General features: G+C 35.8%; 1 protein-coding gene across 4 annotated transcripts in view; it reads left to right on the forward strand.

Moving 5' to 3' along the window:
• The window catches only part of KIF27 (kinesin family member 27), an 88,167-nt gene that overhangs the window by 55,087 nt on the left and 10,409 nt on the right, over positions 1-22,671 (forward strand). For all 4 annotated transcript variants that reach the window (XM_079926654.1, XM_079926655.1, XM_079926657.1 and 1 more), the window contains 5 exons: positions 1,624-1,800; positions 6,517-6,732; positions 15,081-15,287; positions 16,765-16,963; positions 18,927-19,091. In XM_079926654.1, coding sequence (XP_079782780.1) covers positions 1,624-1,800; positions 6,517-6,732; positions 15,081-15,287; positions 16,765-16,963; positions 18,927-19,091 — 964 coding nt within the window. The remainder of the gene's footprint in view (positions 1-1,623; positions 1,801-6,516; positions 6,733-15,080; positions 15,288-16,764; positions 16,964-18,926; positions 19,092-22,671) is intronic.

Here is a 22,671-nt window from a genome sequence, read left to right on the forward strand (position 1 = left end):
AGCTCTCTTATAAGAAGAGAGTATTTAAAATTGGAACTGTGTGGTAGGAATATTTATTATAAGAAAAGACAAAATAAGAAATTTTCAGAAAAGTTACTAAGATACAGTGAATTGCACAAATCATACCCTTTATTATATCAAATGCAGAAAAATCCATTCATTTATTATTATTTCCCTAAAAAAACCTGTATTATGTTAGCAGACTCCTACCCATTCTTCAAAGCACAGCTAAAATATTGCCTACTCTGTGAGGCTGGCACTGACATTTCTTCCATTTCTCAGACAGAACCGATCCCTCCTTCCATTTTTGCATACATAGTACCTAGGAGTTTGCTGTATACAACATTTATTATCAACCGTCATAATTTTTTGGTTTCTTTCCTGTTGGAATGGAGCTTACAGAATATGTTATTCATCTTTCAGACCCCACTCACAGTCAAGAAATGTTTGTAGAATATGTTTTAAGTTAATTGCTAGTCTTCATAGGGTCTCATATATGGAGTTTCTAAGGTATAGCTGGATATAACAAAACTAAAGTATTTCTGTAGCTGCTCTGGGATATGCTTCCTGTTCCTAATAATTGTAGAGCTGCTATTTTAGGCCTCAATATTATTTGGATGTGCTGTTGCTTATAGGACCATACTATCTAGGTCTGGATGGAAAACTACATAGCTCTGGACCTGCTTTGCCTTGGCTACTTTGCTCTCTTTTTCTCATGCATATTCACTGTCTTATTGTCTTAATATAGATTTCTAGGGACAGTTTTTATCAAGTTTGAGAAGAACTGGAAAATAGTTCTATATTGATTTGTTTTCTTATTATTTGTTATTTAGGTGGCATTGCTTCATTACTATGTCCCAGTGCAGATGGACACTTGGTAGAGTTCATCTTGGACAGTCATTCCATTCACATTTTTGTTTGTACTTATTTCTGGGTATCCTTAACTGAAGAGAATACTGAGATGTTTGTTTTGGAAATCTTTACAGCTCAATTTATTTTATTTTGTAATTATTTGATGTTGACAGGCTACAATGCAGAGTGGATTTCCATGCTCCATCATCTATGTCTTCCACAATGCGTATTCATTTATTCACCTCATTAGTTGATTGACTGAATCAAGAATTCATTTAACATTTTATTGAAAGCCAATCATGGGCCAGGCAGTAGAGCAGGCACTGAGGCTACAGAGGCAAAAAGCACTGTCGCTGCAATCAGTCAAGGAGCTCAAGTAGGGGAGAAAGACTGTAGAACAATCAGTAGTATTAGTGCTGTGAGAGAGGTGTGCACCTCTGTAACAGAGAAGATTTCCAGCATGTTCTCAGAACTAACTCTCAATAAACAGTAAAGAAAACTGTCAGCCTGAAAAATCTCAGACTCAAAACATATTTGTGGAATAAATTTTAATTCCTTGTAAAACAACACAGAAAGATGTTAGCTTAGAACCACTTATTTCTTGACAGTTTTGGACAGACACATTTTATTATTCTCACTGTTCATTTAAGGTATTCCAGATAGTTTTTAAATGTTCATTTAAGGTGTTTTAGTCAATCTGAAGCTATATTATTACCATATAAATTTTATGGTGAAGAAAAATTATAACATTTCTTTGGAATTTTAATGTAGAAATTGGATGAGCAAAAGAAATGGTTAGATGAAGAAGTAGAGAAAGTTCTGAACCAACGCCAAGAATTAGAGGAGCTGGAAGAAGACTTAAAGAAACGGGAGGCCATAGTTTGTAGGAAGGAGGCCCTGTTACAGGAGAAGAGCCATCTGGAAAATAAGAAGTTACGATCTAGTCAGGTATTCTATTTAATATGCTCTTTGATTCTGGTTGTAAGCCTTATAAACTAGGATTTATTTTTCTCTATGAAGTAAATCATACCACTGTAAAGTTAGAAACCAAAAGAAAACTTTTCTGGTTTTCAGTGTATTTCGCTTATTAGTGCTTACTTAATGTCTATCACTAAAATCTATTTTGAAGTAAAATGTTCAATGTTCTACCAAGTATGATTTACTTATTATTAACTTTTGGGGGGTATTTTAAAAATTGTAGTATATTATACATAACATAAAATTTACCGTTTTGACCATTTTAAAGTGTACAATTCAGCGGCATTAATTACATTTACAGTGTGGCACAACCATCACTGTTGTCTATTTCCAAACTTTCTATTGCCTCAAACAGAAACTCTGTAACCATTAAGCAATAATTCACCATTTCCCCTGGCAGCCTCTATTATTAACCTTAGTGGATATTTAATTAATTAATTTATTTATTTATTTTGCGGTACGCGGGCCTCTCACTGTTGTGGCGTCTCCCGTTGTGGAGCACAGGCTCCAGACGCGCAGGCTCAGCGGCCATGGCTCACGGGCCTAGCTGCTCTGCGGCATGTGGGATCTTCCCGGACCGGGGCACGAACCCATGTCCCCTGCATCAGCAGGCGGACTCTCAACCACTGCGCCACCAGGGAAGCCCCCTTATTGGATATTTTAAAAATTAATTGTACCATTTGATGCTGTAGAGTGAACATTGATAATTTGGAAGAATAGACTTGAAAACGATCTGTCATTTACTACTCATAGTTAGGGGTTTGCAGGTTTCGTGTAAAAGAAAGAAGATTTTGTATAGTGAAGATTTGTTTATTTTTCTAATTAAAAAGACAAGGGAGACTTCTAGTTTTCTAGTTTCAACAAGATGTGATATTTAGGAAGTCAGAACATACTGAGGTAAGCAGAGAGTGCAAATAAAGGAAACCCACAGGAAATCATAGCAAAATTGATTCTTTGAAGGTTGTTTTAATAAAACAGAAGAGAAACTTGAGACATATTTCTGGGTTTCTTTTAAAACAAAAGTCATAAGAATATTACATATTTTTTCAGTATTTAAGAAATACCATAAGATGCGATCATATGCATTTCAGACAAGAAACATGATATAAAAAAGCCTATATTCATAACATATAGAGATTTAACTCAAATGAATGAAAGACCTAGATGTAAGTGCTAAAACTATAAAAGTCTTAGAAGAAAACATAGGTATAACTCTTTGTGACCTTGGGTTAAGCAATGGTTTCTTGGATATTTCACCTAAAGCACAAGCAACAAAAGAAACATTAGATAAATTGGACTTCATCAAAATTAAAAATGTTTGTGATGCAAAGGACATTATCCAGAAAGTGAAAAGATAACCAACAGAATGGGAGAAGATATTTGCAAATCATATGTCTGATAAAGGACTTGTATCTAGAATAGATAAAAAACTCTAACAACTCAATAATAAAAAGACAACCCAATTAAAAAATGGGCAAAGGATATAATAGAAATTTCTTCAAAGAAGATATACAAATGTCCAATAAGCACGTAAAAAGATGCTCAACATCATTAGCCGTCAGGTAAATGCAAACTAAAATTTAAATGAGATACTGCTTCACACCCACTAGGATGGCTATAATCAGAAAAATAGATAATAAGTGTTGGTGAGGATATGAAGGAATTGGAACTCTCATACACTGCTGGTGGGATTGTAAAATGGTGCAGTTGCTTTGGATAACTATCTTGTAGTTCCTCAAAAGGTTAAACATAGAATTACCAAATGACCTAGCAATTCCACTCCTAGGTGTATATCCAAGACAAGTGAAGACATACGTGCACAGAAAAACTTGTACATGAATGTTCATAACAGCATTATTCATAATAGTCAAAATATGAAAACAACCCAAATGTCCTTCAACTGATAATATATAAATGAAATAATGGGATATTATTCAGCAATAGAAAGGAATGAAGCACTGATACATTCTACAACATGGATGAACCCTGAAAATGTTATGTTAAGTGAAAGAAGCCAGTCACAGTAGGCAGTTCCATAGAGACAGAAAGTAGAATACTGGTTACTTAGGACTGGGTGGGGGCTTGGTGAGGAAATGGAATGACTGCTAGTGGGCATGGGGTTTCTTTTTTGGGGCTGATGAAATGTTCTAATATTGATTCTGGTGATGGTTGCACAACTTTGAGAATATACTAAAACCATCTAATTATACACTTTAGGTGAATTGTATGGTACGTGAGCTATATTTTAGTAAAGCTATTACTCAAAAAAACTATAAACCCATAAAGGGAAAAAACAGTAGGGGAGACAACAGAGGACAAAATGTTACCAAAAAATGTAAGATGGAAAGCAGATAGATAAGTGGTTACTGACTTAGCAGAACAGAAGAAGCTGAAATCCAAATGTCTAGAAGAGGGACATCAATGAGAGCCAAGCCTTTAACTTTAGCTTTTTTTTTTTTTTTTAAATAACAGCTTTATGAGATATAATTCACATAAACATGAAAAAGACTCAGAAATGAAGGGACCCTGATTTTTAGACGGCGGGAGTGAGGCCTAAGGATGAAAACAGGGCATAGTCAGGAAAGCATCCTTTTCTGATTCTGGGACTAGATGATTTATTTTCTGAAGATTGAACCAGATACAGCAGAGGGCCGGGTTAAGTCAAAATAAACAGGGAATGAATGAAAGTCTGAATCCTGAGATATCCATTTCCTAACCCCTACTTGGATCCCAAAATGCTGGCAGCCAGACTTAGACACTTCCCAGCAGGAGATTGGTGGATCTTTCTCAAACAGTTCCAGAAAAAAAGACCTTAAAAAATTTACATTTGGGAGCCCCCAACTAAGTGGCCAGATCCCAGATATATCCTATTGTGACACATCTTGCCCACAGCAGTTTATCAGGATTTTAATACCTGACTCTTAAGTATGATGTATATTTCAGGAATGCTACTAACATTAAAGACAGAGGCCAAAACAAAAGGAAAAAAAAAAAAAGAAGCTCAGATAAATTATAGAGATAGAGCAAGGAGCTGAAAAAACTTCTTAAAAAACCTTAATATCTTCAAGGTGGTAAAAGATGATACTCTATCCATAAAGCAAGAATTGCAGCCTATAAAAAACATGAAAGAACTTTCGGAAATTAAAAGGATTGGAGGATAAGGTTAAGGAAGTATCTCAGAAAATAAATAAAAAGATAAATAGAAATTAGGAGGAATAAAATTTAATTGGCAGGTAAACCCACAAAGTCCATCATCCAAGTAACAGGAATTCCAGAAAGATACAACAGAGAAAACAGGAGAAGAGGAAATTATCAAAGACATAATACAAAAAAATTTGTCAGCACTGAAGATATAAGACTGGGTTGAAATAGCTTATCAAAGGCACAGCAAAGAGTACTAAAAGCATATCATTGTGAAGTTTTGAGTACACTAGGGGAAAAAATGTATCCTGAAAGCTTCCAGATAGAAGACTAGTCACTTGAAAATCTTGAGAGTCAGAATGGCATTAGACTTCTCAACCTTCTTCATTAGAAGTTAAAAGACCTGAAGCAGTCTTAAAATTCATAAGGAAAATGGTTTCCAAACAAGGATTCTCTTTTTAGCCTAACTATCAATCAAATGGGAAGGTAGAATAAGGACATTTTCCGGTGAAAAAATTACCTACTACCTAGCCTGTCTCAGGAAACTACTAGAGGATGTGCTCCTTAAAAATGAGGGTGCAAGCTATGATAAAGGAAGACTCAGGATCCTGCAAATGTGATCTAACTGGAAATTTTCAGGATAGTACCAAAGGAAGTCCAGGAACAACTAGTCCAGTTTGGAGCAGGAGGATGGAGGCTCCAGGCAAAATGTTCATGTATTCACAAAATCATGTAAACTGACCATTGGTTTATCTAAAAACTATAATACAACTTATGTTGGGAGAATAGAGGGAGGGGAAGTACAGAAGAGGAGGCATAGGAGTGCTAAATCCTTGTCTTCCGTAATAGATAATCAGCAGACAGTATCTAAAATTGGTAATGTTATTTAGAAACATGGACATAATCACCAAAAGAAATAGCTTAAAAGGTTAAAGATGGTTGTTTCTAGGGAGCAGGACTCAGGGGAAAGGGTCAGGTAGGGGACTCTTTTTAAAAACATTATTAAACCTTATGGCAGTATATACATATAATTACTTTGACGAAAAACTCTTTTTAAGATTATCTTAAATTGGTCATAATGAAGATCACCGTAAATCTAACTGGCCATAATTTTGACCGGAATGAAATAAGAGTAGAAACAAATTGTATGTTTAAATAACAACAAACCAAATGTCAACCTCTAGGAAACGTTAGCATACTTAATTCTACTATGTAACAGGCCAAGAAAGAAAAGTTTAATTTGGAAAATAATACAAAAGAAAAATACTGCCTCTCAAACCTGTGTTGTATAGTCTGGTTTGGCCAAGCAATACTTAGTAATAAATTCATTGTTTGAAAAATCTCCACTTTTTAAAAAAAGGCATTCAACTTAAGATTTTAGAAAATGAAGCTCCCCAGTCCCCCAAAAAACTCCATGGGAGAAAACAATAATGTAAAAGCTAAAAATATGTTCACTTAGTAATTTTCTCTGTGTTTTTCCTAATTTATTTACAGTCTGGATTTCTAATAACTGATCTTGGGGTGTCTGGTTGATTGTCTTTTTAGGCTTTAAACACAGATAGTTTGAAAATATCAACTCGCCTGAGCTTGTTGGACCAAGAGTTGTCTGAAAAGAATGTGCAGCTCCAGAACAGCACAGCTGAGGAGAAAATAAAGATTTCAGAACAAGTTCAAGCCCTCCAGAAAGAAAAGGATCAGCTACAGAGACGAAGAAACAGCGTGGATGAGAAACTTAAAAATGGTAGTGTGTTATCACCTGAAGTAAGTCGGTATGCTTTGAAACTAGAAGTACTGTATGATGGATCACTTGGATGATTTCCTCCATTTTTGTTACTTAAACATAAAAATGACAAATCTGGTCAACTTTGTTTCCTTGAGACTTTTGTCAGATGTAATGAGTCTGCCTGTCACCTGTTTGGCGCCATGAGGCATGCTTGACTAGAAACTGTGATGTCCTCTCGTAGAGGTCCATGAACGTGGTCCCTTCCAGGCATTGCCAGGGACTGGGAGACTAACGTTTCTTTTGAGTATGGTCTTTCTTAGCTGGGGTTTCTCATCTGAAATCACAGAACACAGAAAAAGATTTGAGGGACACTTTTCTTCATTTCTTCCAAAGAGGGCACCTGTCTTCTCTCTATGTACCTTTCTTGAATGATACTTGGTAATTCATCACATATAACTGATGTCTAGGGCATTAATGCTTAATTCTTTCAGAAAGTATGGGAGCATGTTCCACTCTAAGTCCTAGCCAAGTAGATGCATAAAACTCATACCCCAATAAAAACACCTTTTAGGGGCTTCCCTAGTGGCGCAGTGGTTGAGAGTCCGCCTGCTGATGCAGGGGACATGGGTTCGTGCCCCGGTCCAGGGGGATCCCACATGCCGCAGAGCGGCTGGGCCCGTGAGCCATGGCCGCTGAGCCTGCGCGTCCAGAGCCTGTGCTCCGCAACGGGAGAGGCCACAACAGTGAGAGGCCCGCGTACCGCAAAAAAAAAAACCAAAAAACAAAAAAAAACACCTTTTAGGATTTTTCATTTAGGGGAGGATATGACTTCTCTCACCTTTATTTTTTTTAACTATGTAAAAGATGTTTCATTTGTTGGCTAGCAAACTGTCCCAGACTTTGTCTTTTCAAAATTTTACTTCAGTTGGCAGTGGTATCTATACCTTATTACTTTATCAGACAAAGATGAACTTTTTTTTTTTTAATTTATTTTTGGCTACACTGGGTCTTTGTTGCTGTGTGCAGCCTTTCTCTAGTTGCAGCAAGCGGGGGCTCCTCTTCATTGCAGTGCTTGGGCTTCTCATTGCAGTGGCTTCTCTTGTTGTGGAGCACGGGCTCTAGGTTTGCGGGCTCAGTAGTTGTGGTGCACGGGCTCAGCTGCTCCGCGGCATGTGGGATCTTCCTGGACCAGGGCTCAAACCCGTGTCCCCTGCATTGGCAAGTGGATTCTTAACCACTGCGCCACCAGGGAAGCCCCAAAGATGAACTTTTGAGCCTGGATTTTCTCTGCAAATATTTATAGTTGATGTCCAAAGTAAGGGAAAGCTGCTGAGAGAAAGTAAGTGGCTGGGAATCATGTATCTTGTGGTGTTTTAGATTGGAGCAAGTGTGACAAGAAGTGAAAGGGGCTGGTTAAGAAGGAACAGGGGAAAGGATTTCATGACATTATTGTTCATTGAGTTGATGAAAGAAATTGAAGACAACCTTGACTGGGGGCTATGTGACATTATAAGCTTCTACTGCCCTATTTTATAACTTAATTGGGGTAGCTTTGTCAAGGATCACAGAATGAGGTTGTCCTCCTGAGGCTGTTAAATTAGAGCCCCAAGCCTACAGATGTGAAGGTCTGAGAGCCTTAGATTCAGCAAAACATAGGATTTAAGGAATTCTTGGCTGCCCAGGACAGTTACTGGGCCCTATGGGAGAAAAAAAAAGAAGGAGAAAACATTATGCTTCTCTTGAGGAATTCATACTACATCTGAGGAGACAGATAGAAAGATGAGAAAACTCTAAACCCTGAAGAACATAAAAAAGCAAGTTATAGATAATGTAATAAAGCTATACTTATTACATTATTTATACAAAACAATGCAGTGATCATTTGGGGGAAGATTCAATTAAGGCAGCCTTGTTAGATCAGAATCTTGAGCTGGATTATGAAAAACATGGTATATATTGATAGATATAAGAAAGGCGGCCATTTTAGATAGAACACTGTTAAATAAGGCATAGAGATGGGAATGAGCAAATTATGTTTGCAGAGGGGTAGAGTGGCCATTCTTTTTTAATTTTAATCTTTTTGTACAATTTTTTTTTTTTTTTTTTTTTTTTGCGGTACGCGGGCCTCTCACTGTTGTGGCCTCTCCCATTGCGGAGCACAGGCTCCGGACGCGCAGGCTCAGCGGCCATGGCTCACGGGCCCAGTCGCTCTGTGGCACGTGGGATCTTCCCGGACCGGGGCACGAACCCGTGTCCCCTGCATTGACAGGCGGACTCTCAACCACTGCGCCACCAGGGAAGCCCTTTTTGTACAATTTTTAAGGTTACACTCCATTTAGAATTATTACAAAATATTGTCTATATTCCCTGTGTTGTACAATACATCCTTGTAGCCTGTCTTACTCCCAATAGTTTGTACCTCCCATACTCCCACCCCTATAATGCCCCTCCCCCCACACTGGTAACCACTATTTTGTTCTCTATATCTGTGAGTCTGCTTCTTTTTTGTTATATTCACTAGTTTGTTGTAATTTTTAGATTCTGCCTATAACTGATATAGCATTTGTCTTTCTCTGACTTATTTCACTTAGCATATTGCCCTCCAAGTCCATCCATGTTGCTGCAAATGGCAAAATTTTGTTCTTTTTTATGGCTGAGTAGTATTCCATTGTGTATATATACCAATTCTTCTTTATCCATTCGTCTGTTGATGGACACTTAGGTTGCTTCTGTGTCTTGGCAGTTGTAAATAATGCTGCTGTGAACAATGGGGTGCATGTGTCTTTTCTAATTAGTGGGTGTTTTTTTTTTTCTGGATATGTACCCAGGAGTGGAATTGCTGGGTCATATAGTAGTTCTATTTTTAGTTTTTTGGGAAACCTCCATACTGTTTTCCACTGTGCACCAATTTACATTCCCACCAACAGTGTATGAGGATTCCCTTTTCTCCACATCCTCACCAACATTTGTTATTTGTGTTCTTTTTGATGATAGCCATTCTGACAGGTGTGAGGTGGTATCACATTGTGGTTTTGATTTGCATTTCCCTGATGATTAGCAATGTTGAGTATCTTCTCATTTGCCTGTTGGCCATCTGCATTTCTAGAGGGTCAATTCTTATCTTCAAGAAACATTTAAGTTTCTATTTCATGCGGAATTCTGTAACTAAAAACATTATGTAGTGTTTTGTGGTGAAAATGCAGCACAATGCATGGTACTTGTTTGGCAGCCACCCTGGATTTGTTTGAGGGAAGGGTGAGCCGCCTACAATCGGTGGGGTTCCATTTAGTCCTGTGAGCGTCTGTGCACCCTGCTTCCACATGGTTGGTTCTTCTTAGCATAGCTCTGAAATGGGCTCTGCTCTCACCACTGTTTTCACGCCAAGATTGGTAGTACTAAATAGATCTCCAGTAGCAGATGATCAGGAACATGAGATTCTGCTGTGACATAAGACATCAGTAAAATCTAGGTGGAATGGTTTGCTGTTTTGATGTCTTTAAACTTGCTCAGAATTATTTTTTCTTTCCACAATAAATCAGAATATTTTTTCTAATTGTATTACTTCATGGGAAATGATAGAAAGATTTTAGATCACTATACTAGTACAGGATTACCCAACAATTTAATATAGACAAATCACCTCCTTTTTTGAGGGGTAAAATCCAGAAACTAAAATTTAGAAAAAATAAAATATTTGAACTCTGTTTTTCTAATAATGCAGAGCAGTTACCTAGTAAGTGGAGTATAGGAAGAATACATATGAATATCTATGTTTATTTCATCTTTTACATTTTCAATTTCATGTTTTTTCGGTTTTTTTTAAATTTCATGTTTTATCATTAGAAAATGCATATAGTTTATAGAGAAATACATGCAGTGCTTGCTCAAAAGGTTTTGTTTGTCATGTTTGTTTTTTACTAATGGGAAATTTGTGATCTAAGATGTTTGGAGATCACTGCTTTAGATCCTTGTTACTCTCAGTGTGATCTCTGTACCAGCAGCAATAGTATCACCTGGGAGCCTGTTAGAAATGCAGAGCCTCAGGCACCACCAAGACCTGCTGAATTAGAAGTCTGCATTTTTACAAGCTCCCTGGTGCATGTTTGGAAAGCAGTGCTCTGTGACAAAGCATAGTCAACTCTTGATAATCTAAGGTTTGAGTTGTGGCAAATTCTTCATCCTGGGACAGCTTCCCATTGCCCCTCATCTTCTCAACCTATAACTTTTTGCTGGGTTAGATGGAAACACAAATATTTATATGCTGGAGCCTCACTAGAGCAGGCTATCCTCAGGGTTCTATAGATTTGCTGCCTTACATTATCTCAGTGCTTCGCTAACATAGATCCAAAACTATAGAAACTAAATTTGTACCAAATTGTTCTCAGCCATTACATAAAGGCAAACTCTTTCCACATTTATTTTTTTTGTTTTTTTTTGTGACCTTTCTAAACTGTTTTAACTTACAGGCCTTATAAAATGTCAGTTTTATGGCAATAAATATTAGCTCCTGTGCTTGCAGAAAACATGAACTTACTACTTTGCAGGAGAAAGAGTTATCAGCAGAACTATGTCTTTTTCACAAATAATGGGGCTCACTGTGCTCAGGTGTACTAGGTAATCCTTTCTTTTTTTTTTAATTTTTATTTTATTTATTTTTTTATGCAGCAGGTTCTTATTAGTTATCCATTTTATACATATTAGTGTATATATATCAATCCCAATCTCCCAATTCATCACACCACCACCACCCCCTGCTGCTTCCCCCCATTGGTGTCCATACATTTGTTCTCTACATCTGTGTCTCAATTTCTGCCCTGCAAACTGGTTCATCTGTACCATTTTTCTAGGTTCCACATATATGCATTAATATACGATATTTGCTTTTCTCTTTCTGACTTACTTCACTCTGTATAACAGGCTCTAGATTCATCCACATCTCTACAAATAACCCAATTTTGTTCCTTTTAATGGGTGAGTAATATTCCATTGTATATACGTACCACATCTTCTTTATCCATTCGTCTGTCGATGGACATTTAGGTTGCTTCCATGACCTGGCTACTGTAAATAGTGCTGCAATGAACACTGGGGTGCACATGTCTTTTTGAATTATGGTTTTCTCTGGGTATATGCCCAGTAGTGGGATTACTGGGTCATATGGTAATTCTATTTTTAGTTTTTTAATGAACCTCCATACTGTTCTCCATAGTGGCTGTATCAATTTACATTCCAACCAACAGTGCAAGAGAGTTCCCTTTTCTCCACAGTCTCTCCAGCATTTGTTTGTAGATTTTCTGATGCTGCCCATTCTAACTGGTGTGAGGTGATACCTCATTGCAGTTTTGATTTGCATTTCTCTAATAAATAGTGATGTTGAGTAGCTTTTCGTATGCTTCTTGGCCATCTATATGTCTTCTTTGGAGAAATGTCTATTTAGGTCTTCTGCCCATTTTTAGATTGCGTTGTTTGTTTTTTTAATATTGAACTGCATGAGCTGTTTATATATTTTGGAGATTAATCCTTTGTCCGTTGATTCATTTGCAAATATTTTCTCCCATTCTGAGGGTTGTCTTTTTGTCTTGTTTGTAGTTTCCTTTGCTTTGCAAAAGCTTTTAAGTTTCATTAGGTCCCATTTGTTTATTTTTGTTTTTATTTCCATTACTCTAGGAGGTGGATCAAAAAAGATCCTGCTGTGATTTATGTCAAAGGGTGTTCTTTCTATATTTTCCTCTAAGAGTTTTATAGTGTCCGGTCTTACATTTAGGTGTCTAATCCACTTTGAGTTTATTTTTGTGTATGGTGTTAGGGAGTGTTCTAATTTCATTCTTTTACATGTAGGTGTCCAGTTTTCCCAGCACCACTTATTGAAGAGACTGTCTTTTCTCCATTGTATATCCTTGTCTCCTTTGTCAGAGATTAGTTGACCATAGGTGCATGGGTTTATCTCTGGGCTTTCTATCCCGTTCCATTGATCTGTATTTCTGTTTTCGTGCCAGTACCATACTGTCTTGATTACTGTAGCTTTGTAGTATAGTCTGAAGTCAGGGAGTCTGATTCCTCCAGCTCTGTTTATTTCCCTCAAGACTGCTTTGGCTATTCGGGGTCTTTTGTGTCTCCATACAAATTTTAAGATTTTTTGTTCTAGTTCTGTAAAAAATGCCATTGGTAATTTGATAGGGATTGCATTGAATCTGTAGATTGCTTTGGGTAGTATAGTCATTCTCACAATGTTGATTCTTCCAATCCAAGAACATGGTATATCTCTCCATCTGTTTGTATCATCTTTAATTTCTTTCATCAGTGTCTTATAGTTTTCTTCATATCAACAAATTGAAGAATAAAAACCATATGATCATCTCAATAGATGCAGAAAAAGCTTTTGACAAAATTCAACACCAATTTATGATAAAAACCCTCCAGAAAGTGGGCATAGAGAGAACCTACCTCAACGTAATAAAGGCCATATATGACAAACCCACAGCAAACATCATTCTCAATGGTGAAAAACTGAAACCGTTCCTCTAAGATCAGGAACAAGACAAGGATGTCCCCTCTCACCACTGTTATTCAACATAGTTTTGGAAGTCCTAGCCACGGCAATCAGAGAAGAAAAAGAAATAAAAGGAATACAAATTGGAAAAGAAGAAGTAAAACTGTCACTGTTTGCAGATGACATGATACTATACATAGAGAATCCTAAAGATGCCACCAGAAAACTACTAGAGCTAATCAATGAATTTGGTAAAGTTGCAGGATACAAAATTAATGCACAGAAATTTCTTGCATTCCTATACACTAATGATGAAAAATCTGAAAGAGAAGTTAAGGAAACACTCCCATTTACCACTGCAACAAAAAGAATAAAATACCTAGGAATAAACCTACCTAGGGAGACAAAAGACCTGTATGCAGAAAACTATCCACATTTGTTTTTGGTAGAATATAATCATAGTATGCATTCAAAAGTCAAATATTTTTTTGGGTTATTCACTTTTATTTTCTGGTTCTTCTTATTCACCTAAGTACCTTTCAGGATTTAAGTTTGTTTTTCTTAAAAAGGTGAATATTATTTTCTTCCTTATGGAGTGATTATCAAATCTTCAAATTCAGTAATTGCACAAAGAAATAAAATGGCTGCTGAACTTTTTTTTTTCCAAAATGGCTCTTTCAGGAGATTTTATAAAATGGCTTTAAAAAAAATAAGTATTATTCAACCTCCCATTGGAATAGGTTATTAACCTACCTTTTCCCTGAATTCCAGAAAAGGAGTTCCAGAAGTCATTCTAACTGTTCGTTGGGGAGATCAGAAATAGTAACATTATTTTTCTTTGAAATGCTATGGGGAGGAGAGGAGAGAAATACTTGGGTCATATACCCAAGACATATGAAAATGTTTTTTGCTCCTCTCTCTTCATTAAGTTGTTCAGCAGATACGTACTGAGTTTAAACTATGTAATATGTACTGTGCTGGGCAATAAGGATGTGAGTATGGACAAGACCATCTGCCCTCAGGGAACTTAAAGTTGAAGTGGCCTCCACCACAAGTATGGGGATACAAAAATATATATCCAGGTCTTACCACGTCCAAAATAATTTCTTACCAGAGATTTAGATCCCCCAAATAAGATGTTATTTGGATAATTCAGAGAACGGCTAGGTTTTCTGACAGCAATTCATCAGATTTTTTTTTTCCTACAGAGAGAATCTTCTTTGGCATATGAAAAAAAGGTTTTGCTGCCACCATTTTTAGTGCCTCCACTTTCCCTCTAATGACATCTCCTAGGAATCTTATAAAATGTTTCATGTCCTTAAATCCTCACTACTTTTTCTTATGTTACACAGTGTTTTTCCCTGGAGACTCTCCTCTGATTACTAGTTCTTAATAACTTATTTTAATATATTTCCTCTTTCCTTCCTAGCAATATATTGTTTTGATAGATCCTTGAAGGGACCCCCGAGGTCTCCAGATCTCAGTGACACATAATATGCACTTTAGGAGCCATGGAGGGAGATAACATGATGACACTGTCAAACCTGTGGGCTGAGGCTTTGTTCAAGTGTATTCCTTCGTGGTCAGCATTTGCTTATGACCTTGGGATGTTTCATAACTCACCTAACCTTCTTCCTCTTCCATTTTGCTACCCAAGGTTTACTACAAAGATTCAATGATTATTTGTTATATATATGTGTGTGTGTTTGTGTGTGTGTGTGTGTACACACAGTGCATTGTGTAGCATAGTAAGCACTCAATAAACATTTTTTTAATTTAGTAGAAGAATGGTACTGTCCGTTAGACTCAAATAGCATAATAAGATCTTAGTATATGACAAAGTCCAAGTTATACTGTTTCATTTAAAATGAGTGATTTCTTTTGTATTATATCTAGGAAGAACATGTTCTTTTCCAACTTGAAGAAGGGATTGAAGCTTTGGAAGCTGCAATTGAATACAAGAACGAACATATCCAGAGTCGCCAGAACTCACTCAGAGCTTCACTTCAAAATCTCTCTCATAGTGAAGAAAATGTCTTAGAAAAACTAATCTGCCTGAGTCCTGTTGAGATTAGAGCTATTCTTTTCAGATATTTCAATAAGGTTTGTTCTTCAGGGACAGAGGATTTTCTTATAAAGAGGGGTTGAGATGCTTATACAGCTCACATTTATGTAGAATTTACAGCACTGAATGTTGTCATCTGAAATCTTTGCACTTATCCACGTATGTAGGCCTAACTTTGTGAGGTTCTTAAAGTTGAAGGGCCTTTTGAAAGAGGGCTTTTGGGAATAGTTTTAAAAACCAAAGAATTTAAGTTATATTCCTCAGTCACTATATCTTGGTTGTATGTTTTCTAGATTTGATTGTTCTTACTCAGCATTCGTGAAAAATCAAGGGCCCTCCAGGTTTGGGTTCCCTTTCCTTCATTGCTGTAGGGTAGGGGTAACCTGTACCTTCTCATTATACCCTATGAATTGAAATGGAGGTGAAATGGTGCATCAGTGACAAAGATAGTAATAGATTTTAGCATTAACGTGGATGGGCTTAATATAAATTAAAATATTTTATACAGATTTGACAGCTTACTGATAGAGATGTTTCGCAGCATTGAAAACTGTATTTGTCTTTTCTCTAATGTCTTCTCTTAAGATATATATTATGAAGTGTTAAACAAGTAGATAACTCTTTTCTCTGAAAAATATATTCAGTTTAAGGGAATAGCAGACAGTTGATGAAAAATGAAACACAGAAGTTTTAAAATAAAGTTCTAATTCTGTTAGACAATTGAAATAAAGATGACTAAATTAATGGAAATGTGATACACAGGCCTTCTCTTGGATAATTACCGTCAGTAGTAAGCTTCTATTATTGATGCAAGTGCATCCCATCACTGGGTGTGTGGAGGGCAGAAATATGGTGCATGTTGTCTGAGGCTTTGATACAGATAACTCTTCTGTGGTGTTCTTAGAGCAAGGGTTCTTAACCCAAAGCACCCAGGTGAAGGTCAGTGGATTTTCTGGTCTTAAGAACTCTTTGTAGAAATGAGTATTTTTCTGGAGAGAATGTCATTACATTATTAACAAGTTCTGTGACACAGATATTGTCTGAAGTGTTTTTACTTTATATCAGTGCAGAGAGGAACCCACTGGACTAAATGTACAATCTGAGACCGAACTCTATAGCTTAAAAATTCTGTCACTTATTTATAACATTCACTTTGGAGTTAAAGATGAGAATTATCTAGATGTTACAGAAGTCTTTAGATTCTTGATATCTTTTTAGACTGGAGAAATGGAGTTGTAGGATTATAAATGTAAACTACAAAGATCATGTCTAAGAAATGATGGAGAGGTGATTGTTAGAGTAGAGCAACATTGTATTTAAAATGAAGTTGTTACCAATTCAGAATCTCAACGAATTAAAAAGGCTGTTAGGTTATCTTGTGGGTATATTACAAAGCATTTGCCTAGTTATACCATGGGGATTAAGGGAGTTCATCTTTATGAAGTCTAAGAGAAGTAAATTGTCTATTAGGCTGTCTAAAACACACTTAAAAGATCAAAAAAATGTCTTTGCTAGGTGGTTAATCTGCGAGAAGCTGAACGGAAACTACAGTTACAGAATGAAGAAATTAAAATGAAAGTTCTGGAACGGGATAATGTGGTTCGTGAGTTGGAATCTACACTGGAACATCTGAAATTGCAGTGTGACCGGAGACTGACCCTTCAGCAAAAGGAACACGAGCAAAAAATGCAGCTTCTGCTACATCATTTCAAAGGTAACTGCCCCTTCACATCAGTTGTGTAATGGGGATGTGTAGGAGGGGGATTGGGAAAGGAAGGTAGGACAGAATTGGATCACTTAAAGTCCAACATGTATAAATAGTTACTACTTATATGTGTTTTGTGCTTTACATGTTTTGGTCCACATGTTGGGATAGTTGACTTTGTTGCAGGGCTATTCATGCTTGAAATGCCATCTCCTCTGCCTGTCCCCAGTGCCACACAGAGAACTGCTGCAATCCTGTTACTTTGTTGTGGTCTACTTTTTATGTAGGAATGTGGGATGACTTCTGGCTTGGTGGTGTACAGTTGAAAAGTTCCCCATCTCTAGGATATAGAACCTTGATATTTAAATCACTTTCCCTTCATAAAATTAAACTGATAGGTTCTGTCAGGTTTCTGGTTATATTTCTTGTTACAGTTTTCAGTAAATTATAAATTTTATGCATTAAGTTATAGCTTAGGTCAAAATTAGTCTACCATTGATGGGCACATAGTGTTATCAGTGCACAGTAGTTCAACCGTCAACTGTGGTATGGAGTTGTCATAGCAATTGGTCTTCAATACCTGGGCTTATGGCTGGTACACACAGTTCCTATGGCAACAAAATCACTGCCTGGCGATAACTTCAACACCTGGAATGCTTCAGTCCAGGTGGCTTGGCTGTTTAGTCTTGATTCTTATGAATCTATAGCTGGAAATGTGCTAAAAAGGATCTGGAAGAAGCAACCTGAGTAAGCAGAAAATTGGAAAATATATGCATTTGAGTGTTGAGGCAGTTTGCCTCTAAGTTAATTCTATAACAAGTTAATTAGCAACCAGTTGCCTGATGACGGGATTTCCTTGACTGGATTCCATATGTTATTTCATTCAAACATGCTTTCCTTACCTTATGTTAATTCTGTCTTAAGTCTCTAAAAGTGATATTTTAATAGAATTTTTAATATGTTTTTCAAGTGGTTGGCATTTTACCGCAAAAGTTCATGCTTTAGCCAAATGAGAACATTTAAAAAATCATTCATTTCTATAGCTGGGACAAGTTTTTCATAGCAAGGTTATAACTGAAAATGTTAACAACTTACGAATTTTCTAATTTCAACTGAATATAGGCCATAAAATTAAGTTCATTTTTATGATATCCTTCATGGGGATTCTGATTTGTAATGTTATTAATTTAAAATGTTTTTTAAATAAGATGATGGGTTAATATAAAATTACAGATATACTTAGATCAATTTTTACAAAACAACCAATTATAACAAAAGAAAATTACAAACCAGTAGGACCATTTTGTAGATTTACCAATAGGAAAGAGTAGGTCTGAAAGTGTGTATTTCTGAAGGTCAGTAAACTGCGTTTTACTGGTTCTAGAACCTAACCCAAAGGGGACAGTTTTAGACATTCCTAAATATTAATTAGAAGCTTTAAAATTATATTGTGTCATAAACTAGAACTTTACTTATACTTTCCCCCCCCCTTCTCCTTTTTTGGTGGTGTTTTCCTTTGTAATTTAATCTTTCTAGCCTCTTTTGACAGGTTTCCAGTTTTTGAGCGTTTTTTTGGTTCTATATTTCTTGGGCCTATAAACTTTAGGCTTATAACTTTCCATATATCCGTGGTTCCTGATATAAACTTCAAGACATTGATGCAGCTGGACAGAGTTCCAAATGTGAACCTTACTTCTGCTCTTCTGAGGATAAATTTAGTTAGTAGCTATTCAAAAAGTGCTTATGAATCATGAAAAATGCGGTAGCTGGTAGGGATTAGGGTGGAGAAGGGCTCATCCTACTTCGAAAAATTTTACAGGCAGAAGACTCCAAATTGTAGCTGAAAACAAATCCAGCCAAGTAATAGATACATGTAACATACTTCTGACCCTACAATACAGTCTGGGAGTTCTGTTAGAATTTTCAATCATTTACTTTAAACTGATTTTAAATGTAAATTTCTGTTTTATAGAGCAAGATGGAGAAGGCACTGTGGAAACTTTAAAAAATTATGGAGATAAAATCCAGCAGCTGGAAAGAGAGCTTTATTTCTATAAGAAAACCAGCAGAGATCTTAAGAAGAAACTTAAGGAATTGGTAGGGGAAGCAATTCGGCGACAACTAGTACCATCAGAAAGTAAGAGATTTAGTGTTACTTGTCACGCCAACACCATAGCATGGTTTGTAGTGGAGCCTTTCCCAATTGATTGGATTATTTAGGATTAGATATTTAACTTCTCTTTGTCTCTGTAGACAAAAATAGTTGTCTAGTCTATGTGTAACACAGAACCACTGGAGAAAAGAATAAATGAACAAATGTATATGTGTGAAGGAAATGATCATTTATTCGATTGCCTGCCATGTACCAGGGGCTCTTGTGTTCTCTAACTCACTTAATTCTTAAAATAACCCTAAATATAGGATAGCTGTTGTTTTCCTGTTTTATAGTAAATTAAGCCTTCTAATTATCATAAAAAAGTAAAATAGAGAATAATAAAAGTAAAATAATATTTATGTATTTCTAAGATCAGTCATGTTTTTTCATATCATGACCTCTAGAAATTCAAACATATAATAAAACCCATCATTGAGACAAGGAAGTTTTCTTGCATAATTATATGTAGATATGTAGAAATAACCATCTTCCTCAATGAAATGATAAAACATGACAAAGAACTTTGCAAAAGCAAGAAGTGCCATGAAGGTGATACACTGTTATGATTAAAACATATTGTCTTACTACCATGTGTAAAAGAGATAGCTAGTGGGAAGCTGCTGTATAGAATAGGGAGCTCAGCTCAGTACTCTGTGATAACCTAGAGGGGTGGTATGGGGGTGGGGTGGCAGGGAGGCTCAAGAGGGAGGGGATACAGGTATACGTATAGCTGATTCACTTTGTTCTACAGCAGAAACTAACACAACATTGTAAAGCGATTATACTCCAATAAAAAGAAAAAAGAAAAAACATATTGTCTTTAAGCCACCAATAGAGAGGAATCAATATCTCTAAAATAATGTATACTCATTTTATAAAAGAATTAGCCTTCCTTTAGAGAAAGTATTCTTCTAATAAGTTAAGAATGGCTTTTGAAAGTTGACTTTACAGCTCTTTTTAGGAACACAACTATTTTGTACCTGTAAAGAAAACTAAAGATGGGTACAACAAGGTATAAAGAGTACACCTGAAACTAATATAATGTTATATATCAATTATATCTCAACTTAAAAATATAATTATAAAAATGAAACCATAAAAATATAGAAACCAATGGAAAATGATATATATGCACAATGAAAAGATATATACTGAATATATAATATAAGCAGAATTAACATAGTTTTAAATCTTAAAACTTAGTAATATTTTAGAAAAGTAGTTCTAATACTACCTTATATTTATTGTATTTATCATTTACAGGCATTTTCCCAAATAGTTCAGTTTAGCCCTCAAACTCAGGGTAGGCCGGTATATGCTAACCTCATTTTTAGATGAGGAAATTAAAGCTTAGAGCGGTCCAGTGACTCACGAGCTGACCAGTAATTAGAGCATGGTCTAAGGTCCCTGGTCTTCTGATTCCTGGTTCTGTGTTCTAGTATAAAAGTCATTTTAGGATAGAGATGTGATACAAACATATGAATTCTGCCAAAGAGACTAACCTTTCTGATTTTCAATGTAGTAATGCAGAGGTATTTACTCATATAATTAAAATATTTACTTGAAATACAGCCTGCAACATGTAGCTGAACCTTTTACTTGAAACACTATCTGCAAAAAATTAAAATGTAAACAGGTATTAAGTAGGACACAGAGCAATTAGCACAAAACCATTTTTGCTTTAAAAAAATTCACTTTCAAATTTGAGATATCTGAAATTAGATGTTTACTGTTTAAATGGCCCATGTTTATACTGCTGAGTCTACTAGACATCTCTTAAAATGACAGTGTGGTATACGGTGGTAAACAGGTTTAAGAAACCTAGATCTGGGACTTCCCTGGTGGGCCAGTGGATAAGACTCCACGTTCCCAATGCAGAAGGCCAGGGTTCAACTAGATCCAGCCTGCCGCAACTAAAGATCCTGCACGCAGCAACGAAGATCCCATGTGCCACAACTAAGACCCGGCACGGCCAAAATAAAATAAGTAAATAAATAAATATTAAAAAAGAAAGAAAGAAAGAAACCTGGATCCTAATCATGCTCTTGAATGAAACAAATATAAAAAGCTTTAAAAAAGCTAAATAATCTTGGAGATGTGTAAAGTGAGGATAACTCCTGTTTTACCAACTGACCTGGGAAGTCTAGTCTTTTTCTTTCTTTTTTCGGCTGCACCACATGACTTGCAGGATCCTAGTTCCCCGACCAGGGATCAAACCCCGGCCCCCAGCATTGGAAGCTCAGAGTCCTAACCACTGGACCGCCAGGGAATTCCTGGAAGTCTAGTCTTAAAAATAATGTTGAAGATGTTATCTCAGCTAATTTGCTATATCCCCTAGAACCATCTTAAATATGTTTATTTTTTGGCTATAAAAAGTAATACATAGTCATTATAGAAAACTTTGAAAATATAGAAAAAAATCAGAAAAAGACCACCCATAATCCTACCCACAACTATTAACATTTCAGCATAATTCTTTTCACTGTTTTCCTTATGTTTTAAAAAAATTCATTTGGAATCATATTGGTGATATAGCTTGTACTGTATCCTACCTCAAAATGCAGCTCCAATAAAATGACATTAAATAAGACTTGTTTGAATTATAAAATATAGCAGTTTAAATATATCAAATTTTGAGTTCCCTAACCTGTATTATATGCTTAATAATCAGTATCCTAATTAATATATAACTGTCTTGGTATTCAGTTGACTGGGTTTTGTTAGTAGTCTTTTCATTGTCTGCCTACCAGACTTTATCTGCTTTGAATATTTTTAGCATTTTCAAATAGCAAAAGAATTAATCTTTTGACTAAAATATCTTGGTCACTTCTAAAAAGTGACCAAAAAGACTAAAAGCACTTGGTCATGCTTCTGTCACAGTGCATCTATTTTCTAACATTTTGTGAGGATAAAATCAGTATATATGGACATGCAGTCTGTGTACTTGTTTAAGTATTTAAAACTCTATACTTTTTTTAATTGAATAATATTGTATTTTATCCCAAAACAAAACATAAAAGTCTTGAAAGATACACAATTTAAGACATAAATTCTTATTTCGTTAAATCCAAGCAACTCTTTAAATTCAGCTTTAGCCATAATTAGAAGAATTTAATTATTGTTTCTTTTCTTTGGAGAGGATTGTTGTTTGAATATAAAAATACTTACATATCATTCATTTCAGAGATTACATTGAATTTCACTGAGAAAGAAAATTCTTTTTTAGCAAAAGTTATGAACTTAATTATAAAATATATAATATTTTGAAGACGTTACACTGGAGGTACAAGTTTATGACACAATAAAAATTTGATGAATGTATATGATACTAAATGCATTAATTAGATTTGTGTGTTATACCATACATTTGTAAATATATAATTTACAATGTGGTCAATTACATTAGTAAAACCATTCATCTTTTTTTTTTCTACCTTTTATTTTAACATCTTTATTGGAGTGTAATTGCTTTACAATGGTGTGTTCGTTTCTGCTTTATACAAAGTGAATCAGCTATACATATACATATATCCCAATGTCTCCTCCCTCTGGCGTCTCCCTC

This window comes from Stenella coeruleoalba (genome assembly GCF_951394435.1).
Source record: "Stenella coeruleoalba genome assembly, chromosome: 7".
NCBI lineage: Eukaryota > Metazoa > Chordata > Mammalia > Artiodactyla > Delphinidae > Stenella > Stenella coeruleoalba.